Here is a 23,721-nt window from a genome sequence, read left to right as displayed (position 1 = left end):
AGCTCTTGGGTATTTTTTTACTGTGAGAGCATGCTATTCTCAATGTGAAGTGTGCCATTTTAATATATTAAGCACCCAGTTATGTAGGCTTAAAAGGCACACACAGCTGGGTGCTTACAGGACTAAGAAAATGGTGACTAATTATTAGATGAAATTCCTACATGGCTAAGTCACTTTTTTATTCCACATGTCACTGCAGTGTTTTTACTCTGCAGCCAGGTCAGAGCACAATGGTACTTCCAGCAGTCATAACATGTTTTCATATAATATGGGTGGTGTAAATACGTAGTGGAGCGCCCATATGAAATTTATCTCCCATGCCACAGGTGCATTTTCTGTGCCACTCTACTCTGACCTTACTGGAAAACTAAATAGACCATTTTGGTGAAATTGGTTTTAACAGTACTGTTTTGGGGCAGAGCACATGCTGTCACACTGATTGGCAGTGTAACATCACATAGTCCAAATGCCTGGAGAAATAGGGTCTAGAAAAAGGTGAATAATCCATGGAGACCATCCAAAAAGGCACATTTCCTATAAGGATCCCTTAATAGTCTCTTTTTTGTCCTTTTAATAAGGTTACAAGCAAACTAGAAAGGCTGATGTCACTAGTTGGCCTCAGTAACTCATTATGAAACAATACCTACACACATTTTGAGCCACTCTAGGTCTGACATTTCAAACAATCATGACTGAATCCGTGAGAGATTCAGTTTATTGCAATCAGTGCCCTGTGGTAGGAGATAGTCAAAGAAGAGATCAAGGGAATGAAATGGGCATAAGCATTTGCCATTCCAAGATACTATTGCACACTAAAAAGACTAACAAGTGATTGATTTATGGAGTTGGGTTGCAGCACTTAACCAAGCAATGTGCAACTATTTATATATCAAATGGGGATAACACTGATGGTACACTGAACATCATTAAAAAGAAGGAAAGGCAGAATAAACTTCATTCACCCACTTTTGCTTAGCTATAGTAGGGTGTTCACCTTCTTCCTTTATTTTTATAATGTTTGTTCTATTTGTTCAACAAAGGTCCCACCACAAACGTTATTATGGTCTAGTTCTTTTTAACCTTAGGAGGGTTGGAGATGATTAGTGACATTGTCTAGAGGTATCACAAGTTGATTTTGCCTCCTTTAGGTTCTCCATATTTGTTTGTTCCAGAAAGCAAACAAAAATGAAGTGTGGACAAGGAGGTCACATTTCTACATGCAAGATGTTCCTGAATTAATACCATGTGACGGGGTGTGTAATATTCATCTCTTTTTACAGTATTTTTCTATTCCTGCTTTCATAGATTACAAAGATGATGTCCTCATTCAACCTCGTTGTGACCGGAATAAAATGAGGACTTCATATCACATTCCTCTCCTAAATATACATCTGAGTAATACTCCTGTTTCTAGCAATTATGGATACTGCAATAAATCTTCTATACATTCTTCCAGTTCCAAAAGTTAAAACTTAATTTTCACATGAAGATACTAATGGTTCGTGTTCTACTTTAAGACTGCATGTTGATTGCACATTGTTAATTTTCATCAGCATTCACTAATTTCAATTGTCAGAAGTTGAGAGCACTCCCCGCCTCAATGCATCAAAAGTACTTTAGATTACACTCTTGCTGAACAACTATTTCTTAACCTTCCATACAGGCTCCTATTTCAAGGCAGCTCATTTTCCTCCCAGTTCGCTCTTTTCTGTTTATGCAGAACAGCTGAGTGGACGCAGTAGTGATGGTTCTTATGAAGGAGGGCGGGTGTCATTTAGAAAATTCATGTCTAAGCTTAACCATTTGAAGCAAGCTCATGTAAATTGTAATTGTTGGAAACAGCAAGAGCATTATACAGATGTGTAGAATATGTGCTGCAGTGTCCTCCATGGAAGTGTGCCATTGTAATGCACAAAAAACAGGGTGGCCAGGCTTCCTATTGGTATGTCATAAATTGGCCATATACAGCCACTACATTTATGAAATCAATATGTGCATTTGACATAAAGCCATGTTTCTGTACATAATTGTGTGACAGACTGATCCAAATAAGGCAGAAGCCTCGTAGGTCACTTTTATTTCAATGTTCTGCCTCAATAGTAAAACATACAATTATACATTTACACTTGTCTTATATATAGTATTCATAAACACCCCATGTGATTCCCTAAATTCATGGAATCACAAAGGAAAAAAATTTGAAATGTCTCCTTAATAAGTGGATGCAAAAGTAACTGCTTGAAACAGGTGCCTACTAGATGATGTAATGGCCACCTATTTTAGTATGTCACTTCTTGCATGCCATCCAATTTTTCTTTAGTTCAGGGTTGTGCACCCATAAAATGAGATGTGTATCAATGTGCCATGGAAAGCTGTCCTTACAGAAAATTTAATCAATTGATAAACAACTTCTTGAAAATATATCTCAGCTGCTACTCACATTGTCTTAGTTTCCTAAATGTTTAGCGTTTTGTTGAAGAAAGTGAATTCTTCAAGGATCAGTGGGAACAGAGGTAGTTGAATAGAGTAACACGTGTACCAACTAGAAAGGTGTAGAACAAGTCTCTAGTGAGCTGCAGGAGATTCCCATGTTGGAGGGGTAAGAAGTATCTTTAAAGAAGTGTCTATGGTTCTTCTTACACGAGAGGTATATCTGACAGTGGAGTTGAATTACTGTTTCCAAGGCCCTTGTGGGTTTGGAATGTTGAATATCATTAACAGTAAACTTTCACAGCTTTTATACTTACTCAACATAATAGGTTCCATATATGGGATCATCAATTTTTTCCCACCCATATGGAAGCTCTGCAAGACAAAAAGAGAACATATTTTAGGAATATGATATAAACTATAAAAAAAAGTTAAACGCTCAAGAGAGGATCTACTGAAGAACTTTATTTCACACAATCACTGCACAAAATTCTTTGTTGACACAAATACACATAAAAAACCAAAACAAGATGATGGAGTGCTGAAACTGTTCAACCACTCACCCCCAGTCAAGAGATCTGGGTTTAATCCATCGTTCTTTTGCTCACTATGCTACCCCAGTTTGGTCTCAAGCACTGCAAATAACAGTACAAATCATCCTCACAAGTCACCCATTGAATTTCGTACAGCCATCCTTCACACCCAATGTAGGCCAGTAGATGGATAGCAGGGCTCAACAACATACCCCCTAACTACATCTAAAGCACTCACATAACTAACATAAAGAATCCATTTAAGCCAGACAGCATCTAAACACTTGGCCAAGATCTCTGGCCACCATCATAAAATGTAATAACTGTCATTATATTAAGCATTAAAAGGCACATATTATACGCAAAAAGAATTTGACAGATGTTATATATGATAAACACAACTAGAATTTTGTCTGTGGAGCATTATTCAAAATTAGAACAAGAACGCACCAGACCTGGATAGCAGAGCAAAAATATTTCAATGGCAAAATGTGTGCTATAACCACATGACTGATATAACATGGTATACCATAACATAGCCTAAAATATGATAGAGCAGGAAAATTTTGCTTAAAATAGGTGCTAAAATTTACATTAGTCATTAGCAGGAAAATGCTTAAAAGAATGAAAAGTAGGAAAATGTGCCTTTTAAACATGCAAATTTACCATGTAGCATGATTAGTTTTGTAGTAAGCACTAATTTTTATTGGCATTACATTACTAGGTCGTATTAGGCCTCATTCATCTTTCTATCTTTCAATACATTTTCTTCTTTTAATAAATAAATACTTTTAGGAAATGCTGAACTAAACAATATTATTTGATAAATGATTCACACTTGGCTTGCTTAAACATGTCATCTATATAGAATGTGCTGACTTTAAAATGTATTTCTTCTTTTCTTAAACTACATGTTCTCATTGTATTTAGTTAGTTTATAGTTGACACATATTCACAATGCTGAATACTGAATAGTGTATTAAAACAAAAATGCTCACATGAAGACGTAAATCTCATGACTTAATATCGTATGTTACAACTAGAATGTTTTTCTTCCTTTAGAATAGTTCATTGTTACACATTGGAATACTGAATATCTAATAGCTTAGACTGTAGGGTTCTCGTGGGAATTCAGAGTGAAGCTAATGCACATGAATGTTTAGCAACCAAGTTAACACTTTTAGATAGTACCTTGCCAACTTTCTTCATTTACTGTGGGAAAGAAGGAAGAAGCAGTAGACCATCGGACAATCCTTCCTCATTGGCTTTAGATGTTCTACCACCAGCATGGATTGTTACATGTGTTTTTGTGTTTATTATATACATGTTCTTAGTTAGAATTATTCAGTGCTGCCAAACTGGTTCAGGTTGTTCTTCTGAGCACATTTCCCCGAGCACTTTTTGCCCTATTTGCTGTGAGCTACTGTTGACGGTGATTCCTGTAGCCTACTACTTTGCAGGTGTCAATTTTCTTATGGTTAAGGCACTGCTGAGATTATTTTCGTAGCTTAATTTTGAACAATTGTTACTGCGTCTGTTTGCTGAAGCTGTTTGAGAGAAGGACTTGGACGAGATTCTAGAACTACTCTTCATGAGGAGTTTGACTTCAATCTGATTCTATATCTATGCTCCTTCAAATCTTGCTCTTTCCCAAAAGGACTGTTTATGTATTCTAGTAGGTTAGGATCCGTTTACAGTAGAATAGGGACTTAACTTATTTTATGAAACACGCTGTAAGTTCGTTGATTGACTCAAAGCATGATTTTCTTGATATTTCTGTAAACAGATTTATCTTATTTACCAATTTGAATAAAGAGACCAAAACAATATACTAAACTCTTATCAATAAATAAAGGTTTTTGAACTGATCAAAAACACTCATCATTGACTGAATTAATGACTAAACTGATTATGTTTATTGAGATCTTTTCGATTGATGCTCCATTCTGAAACAGTGGCCAAGATCCATTGAAGAGAAGATTTTGGTGCAAAGCTGGAGACCACTATTATATGTTACATGTTGAACTGATTAATTTAAAGAAAAAACATTTCCACGAAAGCACATAGCATAATATAACAGATAAACATTCCAGCCATAACCACTGTATCACGTTTGCTGACTCACTATACATTGGTAGATTAAAATTTGCCTGCATACCTATGTCAATTCAAAGTCACCTTACAGTTTCTGAATATTTATATACTGTGAGGGATGCTGCTTGCATTGGATCATATTCTCCCGGTCATTTCCCGAAGGGTTACAGACTCTGGGAAAACAGTACTAGGACCCCACAAGCTATATTTTCTTCATGAAACCATGTTTGCTTCAAGTCAAACAACTTTAGAGTGCACATGGGTTAATAATAATAATAAAAATAGGATAAAAGTACATTTTGGGGTACATTGGTAAGATCTTCAGAATATAAGGCACTTCTAAACCTTTTGTTTTTAAAATCTTTGGGGGAATTAAATTGACTGATTGTTTATATTATTTTAAAACTGGTGCCCAAGGGTTACTGAAGTTAATGATAGTAAAGCAATGTGATTGTTTCTTTATGCTTGAAGGAAGAAGGTAGATGGGATGGACGGTCAAAAGTGCATGTTTTAAAAGAATAATTGGCCAATGCAGGAACTTTAATAGCTGCAGACATCTGCAGTTACTTTGTGAGTATTTTGCTGCTTCTATGAGCGCCTGGAAGATGTGGTTGTAGGATGGTATATGTTGTTTTATGTAACCTTTTGGTTTCAATTTTTTGGGTTAAACAGTTGCAAATGTTGTGGAGAAAAACTAAAAGAGAGAGTGGACTAAGCATAAAGCCTTTCTGTGGTAGGTAAATTAGCACTCCTCTAGTACTCTTTTGCAAACTCATACAGGCTTTGGTTAATTTGCCCTAAGAACATAAAATAGATACAGTCAAGGAATATTCATATACACATGGTACAAATAGACAAATAAGACTGCACCTTTTCACTTTTATTGTTAGACAGTTGTAGGTTTCTGAGACAAATGGATGCAACAGTAGAAAAAATAATATTCCTGACGTACCAATAAATTCTTTGTGAATCAACTAAATGTTTTTGTGAATCGATCTCTCAATGTTAAATCTGAGTTTTCTAATGAATTCCTAAGGTTTCCAGGAAAAGAAAATTGCCCCGTTAGAGTGTATCATTATGAGAGTGATGTTATATCCTCACATCAGAACTATTTTCCAAACTTCTTTAGATATTGATATGAAATATGTCATATGGCCATGAATGAACAAATGAGAGACGAAAATTATATAGGAGGTTCTTACGTAATCGTTTATTATGATCTTCCTTTAAAGACTAATCAGGTGAATCTCAGTCAGACTTTAAACATTACCCTCTGATATTCACCCAAATACAGCCAAATAGTTCAAGCACATGGCAGCTTGAAATATGCATTGTCAAATGTCCTGTTATGCAACACAAGAAGTTAAAAACAACTTGCAAAGTCAATATGTTTGGCTTTAAATTGCCAAGACACGTAAACACAGGTGTTCACAATAATTATGTCCATGTTTAACATGCCCAAATGCTGTTTATCACCTCAAAGCTTCCCCGATTGGCTTGCCACATTGCTGGAAAAAAGTAGCAAAAAAAGGATTGCTTTCTGTATAGAATGTACACAGAAGGTAATGAACTGGGTTTGACAAACAGTGTGATGATTGAATGTATTTTTCAGATCTGAAATAGTCCCTTGTGCATTCCAATGCAAGCAATTTCTGGAAGGCGAAATGATACACCAAATAGCAAATGGCATGAGGTAAGAGAGTAGTACTCCACTGGGAGGAGAGAAAGCCCACTCTATGTATATTTTAAAGACTTGAAGCTGCTCTTTCAAGGTAAACATAAAAAATGACCTGCACTTGTAAACATGAAATGAAATTCCTCTGAATCTTTTACATATACCAGGGGATTGCCTGGGTACATCAGTACATTGTGTAATAAGGTTCCAATATGTATTGCCCAATCTCAGAGGCACCTGTCAGAGTATGCTCACTAACGATCCATTGCAAAGGGAAATAGCAGTGATGACAGAGGACAGTCCTCCCTTGCCCGCCTTTTTCCACCAGTCAGCTGTTAAAAACTATTCTTCCCATCCTAAGTCTTACCTTGGTTTTCATTTACAATAGGTCCACCCAAGAAAAATGGGTCCGATCGCATTTTATTTAAGACCTTCATATACTACCAGCCTATAGCGAAAAGGGGTTTTCTATTGCTAATATCACCAAAACATAGTGTTCCTCTATCACTTCTAACTGATGCTTCAAATCAGACTCGCACAGCGAGTGACAAGCAAATTATGAGAAAACACAACTAGGTACTTTTAATCATCTTTCAATGTCAAATTGTCCCTTTAGATTATTTTTTAAACATACTCTGTTTTTTACTATTTGAAGTCACGGAATGAATTTCTTTGCAGGACACTTTGAGCATGTTTCTCTTAAAGCTGTATTTTTACATTAGCCTTAAATAAAAGACCTTTATATCATTTGCAGAGGTAATCTATTGTACTTCTTTTACATACTGAAAATACAAGTTATAGTACTAGTATTTTATTTTTAATATTTTTTATCTTTGCCGACAGTTTGGTACAAAAATCAACTTTACTAGCATGCTTCTTTATTGAGCAAATTAATACCGTCCCCTTACATGGTCATTTCAATAACTGAATTCCTGTCTTTGTCCACATTGGGTGTCAATATATTAATTCCAATTTAAAGTTGCATTTTAATAGTCCATACATTAGATTCACATGGGCACTGAAAGTATTCCTGAATATCAGCCAAACAAAACACCATAAAATACATTAACTATTTCTAACAGACTATACTTGTCTATCACACCATAGTTTTAATAGGATTGTTGGACCTCATGAATGGAGAACCGCAAATGTATTTGTGTAAAAAAAAATATAATAAATGTGTCTCCTCCTAGTGCTGAAGGTCTGTTCATATCATGTTTATATCATTATACCTTCTGTGATCTTTTTCAACTGTGTTTTAACCAACAATGGTCACGAAGAAGGTATAAAAACCATTAGAACATTGGAATGTTGGAAACTCCATTAAAAACAATGGAGCGCTCCGGGCTTATAATGACTGGTATAAGCCCGGAGCTCCAACATTCCAATGTTTCTTTGTTCACAGCTCTGGCTGTGAACAAAGACTTCAGGGAGCCTGAGGGAATTTCAATCCCCTCGCGCTCCCTGAAGGCTTTGTTTTGTTAGAACATTCTGCCCTCTAGTGGCGGAATGTTCTAATAGCCTTATAGCCCTTCGTAGCAGGGCTATACCGGCTTTTAAAGTCCCTCTGCTTTGTTAAAGTCCCTCGCCTTCGGCTCGGGCCTTTAACGCTGCAGCGGGCCTTTAACAGCCGGTATAGCTCGCTACGGCGGGCTATAAGGCTATACTACGATTCGAGAGACAATCATTGACATATTCCCCTGACAACAAGCCCATTCTTATCCATGTTTTGTTATAATGTTTTGTTTTTCCAATTTATGTCCCTGCTATAATTGACAATAAACATTTACATTCCATTGTGTCTGATGTGCAATCACAATTTCAATTTATTAAACACTAGAACAAGTTTTTAAATATGAACAACATTAATTATAAAAATTAAATGTTTACATTAGTTTACAGATATGCAGTGTCCTTATTTCATATCTATAAACTGATCTACTCCTTATTAAGCAATTACTCAGTTGGGGAGTGGCCAAGCTAGCGACCAAGATGGCCATGCGGTGTTGAAGCTCCGTCAGATGCCCCATCATCCTTGCCCCTACTGGGCTCCAAAACACCAATGTATGCCATCTGACAGTGTTGGAGGCTGCTAACATTCAGGGAAATGTATTGGAGCAGGCAGGAACAGCTACGCCATTAAAAATGGATATGGTGCCAGGCCGGATGCCTGACCTTGCTGCAGCGGAATCTACTGGAAATCCCTGTATGACGATACACTATCCATCACACTTGGGGCCCACGCTGACTTGAGTGGGTACGAATATAGCGCTACTGTACCAGGAGGCCCCAGGCCGACTTGCCTGGACCACCAGCAGAGAGACCCAGAGCTGGAGAAGGGGCGCCATGGGCAGATCGGCCTGGGAGGCAGTGGTCATGCCCAGCTGCAATGAAAGAAGCGAAGCAGAGTGGGAACGAGAAAACCGCAGAGGGGAGTGAGCAATGATCTGCTGAAGTGAGGATCTTCGGACAACGAGGTAAGACCGGCCTGAGTCCCTCCAAGAGACCCCACCATGACTGGGGCGGCGGGTGAGCCTGGGAGGCCGGCCATCCGGCCATGTCCGGCCGGCCCTCTGCTTCTGAGGGTGAAACCGGCCTGGTTCTGTCCCGGAGACCCCCTGATGACAGGGGCCGTGGGTGGGCCTGGCCAGCCCATTGCCTCTGGTGATCCATACTCGTTTCTGCTTCCCCCAGCCCCTAGGGGATTTACTCTGCCTGGAGGTAGGGACTTGGGCCTCCCTCAGTAGGTGGGCCTCATTGGGGGCACAGCTGCTATCACTGGAGATGCGCTCAGTGCCTGGGCACTGGGCTCCCGACAGGCCGCAGCGCTAGGCCTTCCCTGCATGAGCGTACCTGGCATGATGGCATAGACGGATTGTTGGGAGTTGAGCCAGTGTTGGGGGAGATCAGTTCGCTGCACCCGGTGTGATCCCCGCCACCTAGCTGACAGGTGGCTAATGGCAGAGAATTACTCTGGAGGATTGGCAGTAACTGGTTGGGGGGATGGGGAGCCCCACTGGAGTGTCCGGACACAAATAGTCTTGATTGAAGTATTGTGGTTATCTATATTTATTATCCTTGAAAGGGACCGCTGTCTCTTAAAAATTACTATTACCCTTGGTCCCGTCCGACTATAAGGGTTCTCTTGTTCCTTTTCCTGAACACTGGCTGGCTGCTGGCAGTAATAAATTCCTGAAGGACCTGGCTCTCTCCTCTCATTGACAGCAGCCTAACATTGAATGGTCCAGGACGTGCACTAGATTTTTTTCCAGTACAGTGGCCAACCCCCACCACCCACTGCCCCCTTCCTCAGACTTTTAACTCCAGCATCACGGACACTGCTCTAGTCCTTTGATGATACTGCTTACCTGGGCTGGAGTACATGTGTAGACAACACTGATCTTTTATTACCTGGGGAAGATCACTATTTGCATCTCGAATATGGTTCGGGGTGACCCCAGGCAACGCCATTTACATTTTGACTAGTCAAATTCTTCTTATTCTACACAGCACACAACAATGGCTGAGGGAGCCGACTTGAGCGCTGTGACGCCTGCCCCACTACCAGAGACAGACACAATTATGATTGAGCTTCGGAAGGGCTTCTGGGCAATGGATGGTCGCTTTGACATGCTGGACAAAAGACTAGATGAAGTGACTGAACGTCTTGACCACCATATGCACAGGCTGAAGGCTGCTTAGGGAAGGATCTCAGACCTTGAAGATGGCGCTGCCCAGACAACTAAGAAGCTGGACTGCCTGGGAAAACTAATGAAAATGGTAGCAATGAAGAACGAAGATTTAGAGGGCAGGAGTCGGCAGGATAACATACGTATACTGGGGGTGTCTGAGTCTACAAATACTGGCCGGCTGGATCTGTTTGTGGAGCAACTGCTGCCGAATAAGTCTCTCCAGCTGTGCTGTGACTAGGCCCACTGATGCTCACCAACAGGACACAGTCTCTACCTCTGCATGTACCGGTTCCTAATCTTCCATTCTGCCATAACTAATGGGGTCCCGACGTAGTGTTGCCAACCCTCACGTGTTGTTACACATATATGTTAATTGATACTACTCTATGGTAAAGAGGGATGCCTTCTTTTGACTTTCAGTTTTTTGGGTTGCACTTGGCAACTTGTCAGCAGGTATGGGAGGGGGTGGATTTTGAATATCTCTGGGGTGTTTTGAGTGACTGTTTTGTTCCTTTGCCATGTCACTCACTCGGTGGATCCTTTAATTTACTCTCACGTATCTGATGTCGCTACACGCTAATGTCCATCCATTCGCAGACGTCACTTTCATGAAGTGGAATATATGGGGATTAAACAACTCATGCAAGGGCAGACAAGTAGTACAATATTTACAGCAAAACTCCGTAGACATTGCTTTCCTGCAGGAAACACATCTAGCATCTGGCAATACACCTAGCTTTGTGAACACTTGGGGCACACGTTTTAAAAAAAAAACTATAGCACCTATGCAAGAAGGGTATCCATCCTGGTACATATGCGATAACCTTTTCAACCCTATGCCTATACAGACCTGGAAGGCTGCTACCTACTGGTGGCGGGACATTTACTAGGACACTGTGTTTTGTTAGCCAATGTTTATTCCACTAACATTGATAGCCCGGAATTTTACCAAAAGGTCCATGCGCTGTTGGACCAGCTGGAGGCTGACTATATTTACAAGGGTGGGGATCTGAACATCCTGTTGGAATCAACATTAGAGAGTACTGAGCAAGCACCAGCGGGAAACCCCGATCCCGACAGGTGGTGCGAGATATCTGTGACAAGTAAATCCTGGTGGATGCCTGGCATCAACAGCATCCAACTGGATGTGCGTACACATTCCACTTGACACAACACAATATGTGGACGCGGCTGGACTATTGGCTAGTGTCAACTACAACTCTACCCTGGAAACAATATATTGATCACCTCCGCGTACTTTATCAGACCACTCCCCTGTAATATGGTAATATGCATATTCCTCAAGCAAATGGCGCTGAAAGGGCGTGGTGGTTTCCTAACATGGCCCTACACAATGAACTCTTTCGCACTGAACTCTGCACCGCTATAATTGAGCATTTGTCTCTTAATGAGGGTACTGTCGCCTCACAGGCTACCCTTTGGGAGGCTTTTAAAGCACATGGGGGATCTGTATCTCCAATCATGCAGGAGTGCTGAGGGATCTACTTGGTACCCTGACTAAGAGAGAAACATTATTGGTGGCATTAGACCAAGCAGAACCCTCGCAGCATACTGCGGATTGCTTACAACAGCGAGCTGCCCTATGGCGTAAAGAGAGGCCCATTACCACAGGAAATATACTAGAGCCCGGAGATATGGGGAAAGGGAGAGACCTGGATGCATGTTGGGCAGATTACTGCAGCCCTGCAGAGGGCAATCCTATATACCAGGACTCCAGCACCCTGATCGCTCTCACATCTCAGACACAACAGAAATCCAAACATAGGTACTTCATTATAACACTGAACTATACACTTTGCGACCCACTGAGACTGTACATGACATACCCTCCTATCTGGAGGAATTTGCCTTGGTTTGGCTTAGCATAGCTCCGCAGCAGTTCCTTAGTGAGCCATTTACCACAGAAGAGCTCACTCAGGCTATAGATTCAATGGACGGCTCCGAAGCCCCAGGGCTGGATGACTACTCTGGTGCTTTCAATAAAGCATATAAACATATTTTAGCTCCACATCTTCTGGAGATGTATTCTGAGGCGCTCGAGGGAGGTGTATTTCCCCTCACTCTTTGGGAAGGAGTGATTACACTGCTCCTGAAACCAGGTAAAGATCCCCTGCATTGTGGAATATATACCGCCCCCTTTCACTATTACATTTTGACAACAAAATGATAGCAACTTCCCTTGATTTGCTGATGGAACAAATAATATACCCAGCACAATCTGGCTTTGTCCCCCTACTTGCAATACTTCACAAGATGGGATTCCCCAGCGGGTTTATGTCTCTAATAACGCTTCTCTACTCTCAACCAACAGCACGCATAAGGCTCAATGGAACTCTGACCAGATTGCTTACTGTCAAGCGAGGGACGTGACAGGGTTGCCTCCTTTCACTGTTGCTGTTTATAATCACAATTGATCCCTTGGTGACCCTTGGCCACCTTCAGAAGAATCATCTGCATGCAGGCCTCCAATTCACGTCAGGACCTCTGTTGGTCACGCTTTACGCAGATGATATAATATTGTATGTCCGCCACCCTGCCGAAAATCTGGCGCCCACACTGCGCGAAAAATTCAGATTCGGGACTCTCTCCGGTTTCCATATAAAGGGGCAAAGGTCTGAGATATTACCCCTGACTGACTCCACAACACCAACATGCTGTAAATTCCCAATGCAAGGGTGCCACACCTCTGTGCGCTATTTAGGGATCCACTTTCATAAAGACAAAGAACAGGTAATAAGCCTTAATTATGGCCCAGCGGTGGATAAACTGAACATTCGGGTGGATCGGTGTGTACGACTCCATCTCTCAATGGCTGGCTGCATTGCTCTCATTAAAATGGTGACGCTGCCCCAATTCTTATACCTTTTTCAAAACATTCCCATCCCATTAACGAATGCATTTTTGGGGACACTGGGTAGCCCACTGATATGCCTCATTTGGGGAGGTAAGCAACCTCAAATTGGATGGCATGCCTTAATACTCCCGAACGAAAGAGGGGGCCTTGGAGTTTCAAATATGCATATATTATTTGGTAGCACAGTGCAGCTATGCTAGGCACTGGCACCATGCTGATGCAGGAATACTGTACCCTAAACCCAAAGCAGACCTAGCCGCCCCAACGCCACTAAGACTCTCACTGCACAGGGGACTGCTGCAGGACCCCCAAGACATACAAATGTTATCTATGGCCAGCTGGCCCTGGAAAACACTGATATGTATGCTGGATAGACAGCTTCTGATCCGAAGATCTATTCCCGGAGGGACATGTAGTCTCTCGTACAGAGGATGCAAGCTTTCAAGATTCTTCCTATATGGACCAGTTAGTATTGTAGCACCTCCAAATGGCCCTTAAGACCCTGATTCCATCCTACCCCTTAGCGCCTGACGAGTTCTCGCTGTTGACACTAGTCATTAAGGATGCGGAAGGAGACCGATTGATTTCCAAACTGGACCATGCATGCTTAAAGCTACTACCCAATCAGGATATTAAACTCTGTACTACCTGTGAGGCGGTTCTAGGGCACAGCTTAACTGACCAGATGTGGCAAGACTGCTGTGCACAGGCACAATAGCATCATGCAACCACCGACATAAACTAATACATTATACATTTCTGTGCCGAGTATATCTAAATCTGAATCAGCTGTCTCACATTGGCCTGACCAGACCACCCGAATGTGCAAAATGCTGCGCACCAATAGCGGATTTTTCCCACATAACATGGACCTGTAGTAAGATAGCATACAATTGGGGGGATATTTTTGCAAAGCTCTCACTCATGGCACGCACTAACATAGAACCCTCCATCTTACTGGAGATACTGGGATATGTCCGCAACGTGCCCAAAGCACTTAGCCACTTTGAGGCCATTGTACTTCTTCCTACCCAAAAGGGAAATAGCTATACATTGGGGTGCTAAACGATACCCAACTACAGTAGCATGGATTGAAAGTCTCATGTACTGTGACACTAATTTAAAATTCTATGCATCGCTGCTACTGCCCTCCTCCAGGCCTAATATTGATTGGCAACCATTCAGGGACTACCTCTTAACATTACAATCTCCCATTGCCACCCCAATGCAATAGCATTTCTCATGCACACACCGGGGATAATACTGGGATTAAAGCAAGTGCTATATGGAAGCTGGAAGCTCCCCCCCTGCACTACTGACTGTACTGTTTTATAAACCCTCATGTTGTACTGACCTCGCTATTCTTCTTGTATGTCCTATATATTTACCGATGTCTGTGACTTGAATTAAGACATGCTATTTCTTTACCAGCGATGTCAGTGTATGGCACTGTGGAAAAACTGTTAGATAAAGATATTTTAAAAAGCAATTATTCATTTGGACTCACTTCTAAGGTAGAAATTCAAAGAAATAGTCATATTCCCTGAATTACTTCTTTCTAAAACATATTCACTCTGATACTCCTGGGTCACAGGGCTTCTTTGTTATGTAATTATTAGAAATGGGGTCTCTAGTTGACCGAGTGGGGACCACTATCCTAGTCTAGGTAAGCTAAATATACAATGAAAGATAACCTGTTCTCACCCTCTGGTAGCTTGGTACAGGGCAGCCAGGCTTATCTAAAGAGGCAATGTGTAAAATATTTGTGCAACACACACACACACACACACAGTAACACAATGAAAACACAACAAAAAGACTCCACACAGGTTTAGAATAGTAGACAATATTTTATTAGAGGATCAAACATCCAATAAGTAGAACAGGAGTTGTGAATATTTAAAGAATAAACCAAAAACAGTGGTTAGAAGTTAATAGAGCTCAAAAGTTACTTGAGGTTGCACTAGACTGGGGTAAATTCAAAGTTCAGGCTGACCGCGATGGAAGGTAGGCTGGCTACAGGACTCAGGCAGGTCCTTCTAACAAAGTTCCTTGGATGGAGCAAAGCGCCAATGTCGAAGACTTGAGGTGAGGAGTCGAGGAGGTGCTGCATCATTGTTGATCTGTGGATGGAGGCAGGCATTGGCGCCAATCTGCACTGTCGATGGAGCTTCGTCGATGAACATTTGTGTGGTGCAGGCACTGCGTCATCTTTGAGACACTCAGACTGCCATCATCAGTGCGTGTCGGCAGCAGTACCGCTATCGTTGAGCAGCCGCTGCGTCAGCATCAAAGAGCGCAAAGTTGCTGCTACGTCGATGTAAATAAAGCTACAAAAATCCACTTCTGAGGCCCAGGACTGGAGGGGGCATCTCAGGCAAGGGTAGGACTCACAGATGGCAGAGTCCAGCAGCACCAGCAGAATTGCAAGAAGTCTTTTATGACCCTGAGACCAGCAAGCCTTAGAGTCAATCTGGGTTCAAGTGAGTTGGGTCCAGCCCTTGTCCTCAACAGGGCAGAGAGCAGTAGGCAGCAGGGCAGATCAGCACAGCAGTGAAGCAGTTCCTTAGAACAGTCATTCAAGCAGAGTGGAAATCCATACAGCACAGCAGTGCTTACGCCTGACAGAGTAGGGCTTGACTTCACAGCAGTTCCTGGAAGTACACAGGTCCCCTTTCATTCCAGCCCTGTTTGCCAGGGTACCTGTAGGGGGTAATCAGCCCTTTGTGTGGGACCCAGAACACTGTCTATTCATATGTAAGGGTCAGCTCCCACTTCCTGCCCATCAGAATGCAGATGAATGCAGATGAGTCTTCTATCACACCCACCCTTCCTGTGTTTGTGGCTGTCTAGAGGGAATGCACAAAGTGTAGCTGTCACCCAGCCCAGACGTGTACTGGAGACAGGATGCAAGATACATAGAGCAGTAAGAGCAGAACAATGTCCACTTTCTATATATATAGATATATATATATATATAAATAAGTGGTATTTCTAAAATAGTAATGTTAAATCCAACTTTACCATTAAGGGGATTTAGCTTTACCATCCCAGAGATATGAAAAGTTATGCAGCTACTCCTTTCTACTCAGGAACTACAGCTTAAAATAGTTTAGGGAATTCCCAATGCTAACCTATGAGAGTAGTAAAAAACAAATGTTGCTGTTTGCCACTACCAGGATGTGTAAAACTTAAAAGTACATGTCCTACAGTTTAGTTACACAGCAACCTGCCCTTTGGGCTATTTAGAGCCTAGCTTTAAATGTGATTTATATGTCCTAAAAGGGATGTTTAAGGCTTGGCAAGTGGTTTTAAATGCCAAGTAAAAGGAGCAGTAAACTGCACACAGAGGCCCTGAACTAGCCGGCCTGAGGAAGGTTTAAAGGCTACTTGTGTGTGTGGGACAGCCAGTGCTGTAGGCCCACTTGTAGCATTTAGATTACACGCCCTTTGTATATGGTATACCATTTTACAAGGGACTTATAAGTAACCTGAATATGCTAATCAATGATATATACCAATGTCACCATATTTAGGTGAGACGCACATGCACTTTAGCAATGGTTAGCAGTGGTAAAGTGATCAGTGTCCTAAGACCAACAAAAAGATACATCAAAAAGAGGAGGTAAGCAGGCAAAAAGTGGAAGGGAGGCCATCCTAAGGATGACAGGTCTAACAGTAATGTACAGTGCTTTTTTCAATCAGGCATGTCATGGTGGACCCCAACTTAGACATCTTAGAAGTTGAGAGCCTTCTGGGTGCATATCCACTGAGCAAGCCTGTGAAGATACCAGATGACTGTGGTGAGATTCCACATTATGACCATGCAAAATAGGACCTCGTGAACTGAGAATTGTGCCTTGGGCCTGCCAGAGTGCTGAAGATCAAGTTCATTGTTAATCAGGCCAGGCGAAATAAAGCATCCTGTCACCCTTGTAGGGGGATAATCATATAAATGCCCCCACGGAACCTGAGCACAGAGCTTAAGTCTTTCCTCAAAAACTAGGCACAAATGTCTCCGGTTTGTTTGTGCATCACCTACAAAGCTTTTTTGCCACTCATTGGCACCATTGTTTCAAACAGAATATGTGGAAAGCAAGAGTGAAATTAATTCCTGCAGAGATTTTATTAATCCGCTTGTTTACATATTTCAATCCTACATAGGCCAATACATACTTTTGTCTTTCTACATTTGATATTTGAAGCACCTTTGAGTTAGATAATAACAACAATTGTTACTTCACACCCCAAGTTACTCAAGTTTCGAATGATTACTGAAATCTGTTCTGTTTTGTATATGTAGAACAATGCACAAATTGAAGTAAGAAAATTCTTTCAGACATAGGAAAACTTGTCAAGTCTCACATTTTTTTCAGAAAAGAGTAAGGGCTCGAGTTAAATTTTGGAAGAACAGTTACAAATTAGGTGGAGTACAATGTCTGCCAAACTGTTAACCCATCCACCCTATTCGGAGTCAGGAAGACTGTAATTGGAACACCTCATTTGACTGGCTAACAGAATAGAGCCCGATGGAGCAGATACTTAGGACCAATGGTCTTATTTAGAGTGGATGGGGGTGGGATGACGTTATCCTTTTATGCATCACCACCAGGAAACACAGAGTGGCTATGAACAACAGCAACAAAAAATCCCCACCCAGTGGGAGAACATTTTCAGGGTGTTTGGGTCATTACTGTTTTGCTTTTCAATAATTAACTATCACCTTAGGATTTTCTTCAGAGATGTTCAAAAGACCTGCACTTACAGGTTGGATTTTAAGCAAAATATATCACAACTTTCAACATTTAATAAGGTTAAAAGCAAAAGTAAAAGTAAACTGGATAACAATTGCAGCTGTAAGAACATGACCTAGATATTTCTACTTTTTAGTGCATTCCAAAGCAAAATCTTAATGTTTTTCGAAACACATTTAAAAATATCAGACCTTTTTGCCTTTTTTTAAATTCAGAGGCAGGAGGTTATATATACAATGGTCTCTAATCCAAAGTCATTTTCTCCAACAACAGGAACATGTGTACGTACATTAAATAGTGGTAAAGAGAAAATATTTGCAATAGAAATGTACTGTAAAGAATAGACGTTGAAACAAATGTGCCATTTGCAAGTCTAAAAATCCAGATACACAATTCAACAGGTAGATGCTTTTGATACAGTCTTTTTTCCCCACTAAAATCCTAAAAATGCAATGGTGACAACAGTGCCTTTATTAACAGATGAGGGAAACACGTTGCCTCTGCGCCTGTGCTGGGTGCAGAGAGAAGGAGACTGACAGGAAACTCACTGATTGTGCCGATAGTGCGCCCCCTGTGGGCAGCTCTTTGCAGGGGTGAAAATCCTTCCTGCAAGAGTTTTGCAGTCACTCATTGCACCCGCCTGCAGGGGGATCTCTAGTGTTCCTTATAAGTGCAGGTTGTCACTGTCTTTCACTAAAAAGCAGTCCCAAGGCCGGCCACAAGTTTGCGATTGCCGTGGAGGCAGCGCGTTATGAGCAATAGGTAGCACTGTCCCTATTTACGCCCAGTGCACCAATTTGAAGTAGTGCCGCGGTGCACACAGGGACAGTGTGCACCAGTTATTTTACTGCTCTGCTCTCTGTGCTTCAAATGAGATAATTATCTGATTTATTATCAATGCAAACAACCCTCAATGCCAACTCAGTGCTGTCTGAACCTAATTATCTTTGACCTACATTAACCACCCAGTGCATTTAAAAATGCATTATTTTGCATGATTTAAAATAATGTTCTTGGTGAACATATCAACTTTTAAACAGTGTTGGTAGTCCGATTAAAATCCCCACATTATATGCACACCTATTATTACACTATTATCATTATTATTATTACTATCATTACTATTATCATATGTTTTATGTAATCTTTAATACAACACTTATGGCTGTTTCTAAGCACTGTATTGAACAGGTATTAATATTAGTGAGTAGCACGCAATTTACCAAAGTTGGAAAGATTGCTCCCTTGCCAGGCTTTAAGTGTATGCCTTTGATGTCACATCTTAACTTACTAAGCCATTTTTGTGCCCATAGTCCAACATAACATGACAGCACAAACTATTGCCAACTCATAATTTTTTGTGTTGGGGTTTACGCTTATGTTCGGTCAAATACACCAAAACAAGACAATCTCAATTCCTACCTCCATACTTTGCTGTGCCCACCCTGACTTTTTCATGCACCGTTCCTTCACTAATGGGTTTTGAAGCAATTCCTCAACGAGAGCTGCCATTTTAAAAATGTAGCCTAAAATGTTATTGAACAACAGTGAGACCCATATGCAGTCTCATCCTGAATGGATTACATTGAAAAAGTGCGACTACAGAGGCGCCCCGCGTCCTCCACTAATGGCTTCCTTGTTGGTGCAGCCAGAGTCAAACAGCTGTCTCATCCATTTACGAGGTGCACTAAACCCTGCTAAATATGGGCCCATCTATACTCTTCACACTGGGAGCAATTGAAACTCCATGCTTGTTCCATAAAATGCTGAGGGAAGATAGGAAATTGAGCACCGACATTAAAGCATAATGATATCCCTTAGAATCACGCATTTCCAGATTTATAGACTTGAATCAGACGCTGAATCGAGGCAGAAGCAGTGAGTGCAGAAGGATACACTGTGGGGGGCTGTGATAAGATCCCAGGTGGCCGTGGCACCCTGCATCACTATAGCTCCAATCTTGCAGCTTCCGATACCAGTAAACGGTCCAACCAAATCCTTTTACGCAATGGAAAGCCATTGTGGTTAAACAGTCCTAATAGGGGAGAGCATGTGGCTCTCCCCTATTAGGGAACAGCTAAAGCGGTTGTTCTCGAAGCTGGGGAACAAGGTTTGAGTCTCGGCAGGTACACTCAACACCCTGTGTTTCTGAGTAAATCACTTAATCTCCCAGTGCCAAACAAAAATGAATGGGTCCGTCTGTAACACAACTGGTGCTCATGTAGAGCGCTCTGATACCTTCTTGCCAAGTTTGCGCTATATACAACTCCCCCCCCCCCCCAAAAAAAAAGAGTCAATTAAGATCATAAATGGGGATAGTGACTGGCAGGTGCCTGACTAACAGCCAATTAAAAGGTGCTTTCTTTCATCCTCCCTACTTTGCATTTGTTTATTGGTAATCCTTTTCTCAATTCCACTGGCGAAGCGATCCCTGCACACAATGACACAGGAGGGACAAAGCACATCTACCATGCACTGCCTGCAGTTACAGGCACTTAAAGTTTTCAGGTTCCCTGCTTGGTCCAAGGGCTCAGTGAATCGGCCAAACAGTAACCTCTGGAGGAATCTCAGGGGATCCTTGCCAAAATTTGTACCATATTCTCTTGTTTTCAGTTCCGAAACTGTTGGTGGTGGATGGGGGTGATATTGATCAACTTAAGCTGCAAGGATATTTCATTTCCGTTTAACAACCTGTTTTCTTCCAAAGTTTGGGAGAACAGTATTTATGCACTGCCCAGAGCCAAGCAGCCGCTTCAAAATTGGAGAAGAAAACACTGCTCGATCAATATCCATCAAGTCTTCGATGAACCCTTATTAAGAGGTTGTTTCGTACAGTGTGATTCCGCCTTTCTACCCTTAGGCTGGGTAGAAAGGCGAAAATACACTATGTACAAAACAATGGTGTCCCAGGTTGCCTGTCCATGTGCCTCAGGGTGAAAGAAGTTTTCACCAAAACATCCACTTGTCAATATTTGTTTTTGTTGTAACCTGTCTCACAGAAGGAGTAAATATTTTATTTGGAAATCTATGGCAGAGTACCTTTATATACAAATTCACAGAAAAATAAACTATTCAAGAAGATCCGGCGTGCCCTGCTGTCTATTCATAATAAGGCACACACTGGCAGTGATTGACTCCCCACACAATTTGTATGCAAAACAGTCTATAAATGCTTGACCACATGAGTAATACACTGTATATTCCCATAAACAAAAAGTACATTTCCTCTATTCTTTCCTTTAAAATAGTCTAGGAGTAGTAGAAATACAAATGTAAATTCAGTGCTTGTTCTTTATTGATAAAACCGGAGGTACGTATTTAAATATACTAGTTATTCTTAAAATATGACAAATATGTTTAAACAAAGAGAAATCGTTGTTACTCCTTCAGCAACCTTCGTTTTCTATGTATACATAGTACATTCTTTGCATTACTGTGGTGATGCGTTTGATCACAGTGATGTAAATAATACACTTGTATGTGATGGGTCATGAGATATGGTGTACTTTGACAGGTCTCTCACTAGGATATGGGTTGACTAATTGGCTGTATTCATACTTACTTTTGACACACAAGGATGAGACACAAAAGTTATGCCATCACTTCATTTTTATATAATTTCACATTGAATGAATGCACAGAACACGCACACTCACATAGCGTTATAGTTAATAAACTTATTGTTAAGTCCACCTATGAGTGGCTTCCGAACAGACCTAAAAATGCACCTTCCTGCGTCGCACTTCATCTCCAGTTCCCTTGTGCTAATCTAGAGCACGTCACTTTTAATCCAGGCTGACCCACTTTGATCTAACTTTGTTATGGTGCTGCTAAAAGTATACCTTCCTGTAATGTTTGCATCTAAAACCATTGTTTGCTCGCCTAAAAGAGCGTGGAGCAATTAAATCGCTGCCAATTCCTAAAAAAAGGAGTCTAGATAATTTGTTTGGTTCTCTTGAAATAAATGATGCTCACACGGTTCAGCTATATTTATTAATTGAAAGGTTTTGAGAGTGTTTAATTACAGTTAGCAATATCACATTTGCTCTGAATTTTGTTTAGCTATTTATTATGTACAGCATTGCCATTTTTCAGCACAAGAAATAGAAGAGCCATTTGCCCTTGAATCCAAGGTGAAGTAAGTATCTTTGCATCCAGCTGCTATTGTGTGATTGTATAAATACTTTATCATCAACCTTAACCTGTATCAGTTTGTAAACCTGATTCTCATAAAGTAACTCATCATTAAATGTTGCCTTTAATACTGACAGATATTAACTGTGCTGGTGAATTACCCATTTATAAACAGCATTCGTTTAAGTTTCATACTTTGCAGTTGAGGAGGCAGAAGTACCCAAGCAAAAAAACTAAAAATGCCTCATCCATGTCATCGTTCCTGTGTTTGATGTACAGAACATTTCAGGACTTAGAAAGCTATAAACATACACTTTCCTGCCATCACCTCATCACCATTACCTATACAACACCATTACCTCTCCTGCCATTACCTCACCGATGCTTATTTTGAAAACGTTACCTTCTCTTACATTACCTCAGCAGCCTATATTTATTTACTTTATCAATATGTCAACACCTTCTACTTACTAAGCCCTTCAGCACATTTAGAATGCCGTGCCTTACCCTTAGTCCTTACCACTAACATCTGTTCAGGTTTTTAATTCATTCTTTATTAATTGCATTAAACCTTTTTAAAAAGCTAAACAATGTACCATTGCTCTAACCCTATTTCTAGTGATAACTTTAGAATAAACTATATTAAATATTTAACTATAAATCTTTAATATAATGAAAAATAATTCACCTAAATACATTTCAAAGTAGTGTTCCTGCTCTTAACAATAACAGCATCTCTTATTTTAAAAAAATTTCATCTGTAGGATTAATACAATTATGCAGTGCTTTGATCTTATTTCCAACTCTAAAACTAACCTTTACTAGCAATATGTCTCTCATTAGTGAAATTGGATCAAATAATTAAAATGTATTATAGACAATATCGTACCCTTGCTCTAACTCTAACCGTAATGTTATCCCTAAGGCTAATACTACACATTGTTCAACTTGTAATTAATTCAATTGTATCAAATTAGTTTAAATTAATTTCATTTGAACTAAATTCTACCTGTTTTTACTATTTTTTTATTCATATTAGAACATTGGAATGTGGAGCACTCCATTGAAGACAATGGCGTGCCCTGTGTTTCTATTGGCCGATAAAGGCCCTCAGAGCAACATTCCAATATTGCTTTTGTTCCCAGCTATTTCTGTGAACAAATGCCTCTCAGAGCTCGAGGGGATTTAAACCCCCTCGGGCTCTGAGTGGCTTTTGTTTAATTTGTTAGAACATTCTACCCTCTAGTGGCAGAATGTTCAAATAGCCTTATAGCCCTTCGTAGCTGGGCTATACTGGTTATACTGGCTATTAAAGTCCCGCTCCCTTGGTAAAGTCCCTTGCCTTCGGCACGGCCTTTAACGCTGGAGCGTGCCTTTAATAGCCGATATAGCCCGCTACGGCGGGCTATAAGGCTATATTAATTAAAATTAGTTGATGCATGTTAAATTATTCTTTTAAGATGGTACCTATCATGTAATCTTAGAACTAATCCAAACCCTAACTCTAAACCCACTAAAGAAAAGTAATGTTTTT

At 40.8% G+C, this 23,721-nt stretch overlaps 1 protein-coding gene across 11 annotated transcripts in view; it reads right to left on the bottom strand.

The window, feature by feature from the left end:
* Window positions 1-23,721, bottom strand: part of MAGI2 (membrane associated guanylate kinase, WW and PDZ domain containing 2) — a 2,464,469-nt gene that overhangs the window by 527,369 nt on the left and 1,913,379 nt on the right. For all 11 annotated transcript variants that reach the window (XM_085654042.1, XM_085654039.1, XM_085654033.1 and 8 more), the window contains one exon: window positions 2,748-2,805. In XM_085654042.1, the coding sequence (XP_085510168.1) occupies window positions 2,748-2,805 (58 nt within the window). The remainder of the gene's footprint in view (window positions 1-2,747; window positions 2,806-23,721) is intronic.

Source organism: Triturus cristatus, chromosome 4_1 (assembly GCF_964204655.1).
Source record: "Triturus cristatus chromosome 4_1, aTriCri1.1, whole genome shotgun sequence".
In the NCBI taxonomy this organism is placed as follows: domain Eukaryota; kingdom Metazoa; phylum Chordata; class Amphibia; order Caudata; family Salamandridae; genus Triturus; species Triturus cristatus.
This window is presented reverse-complemented; position numbering and strand designations above follow the sequence as displayed.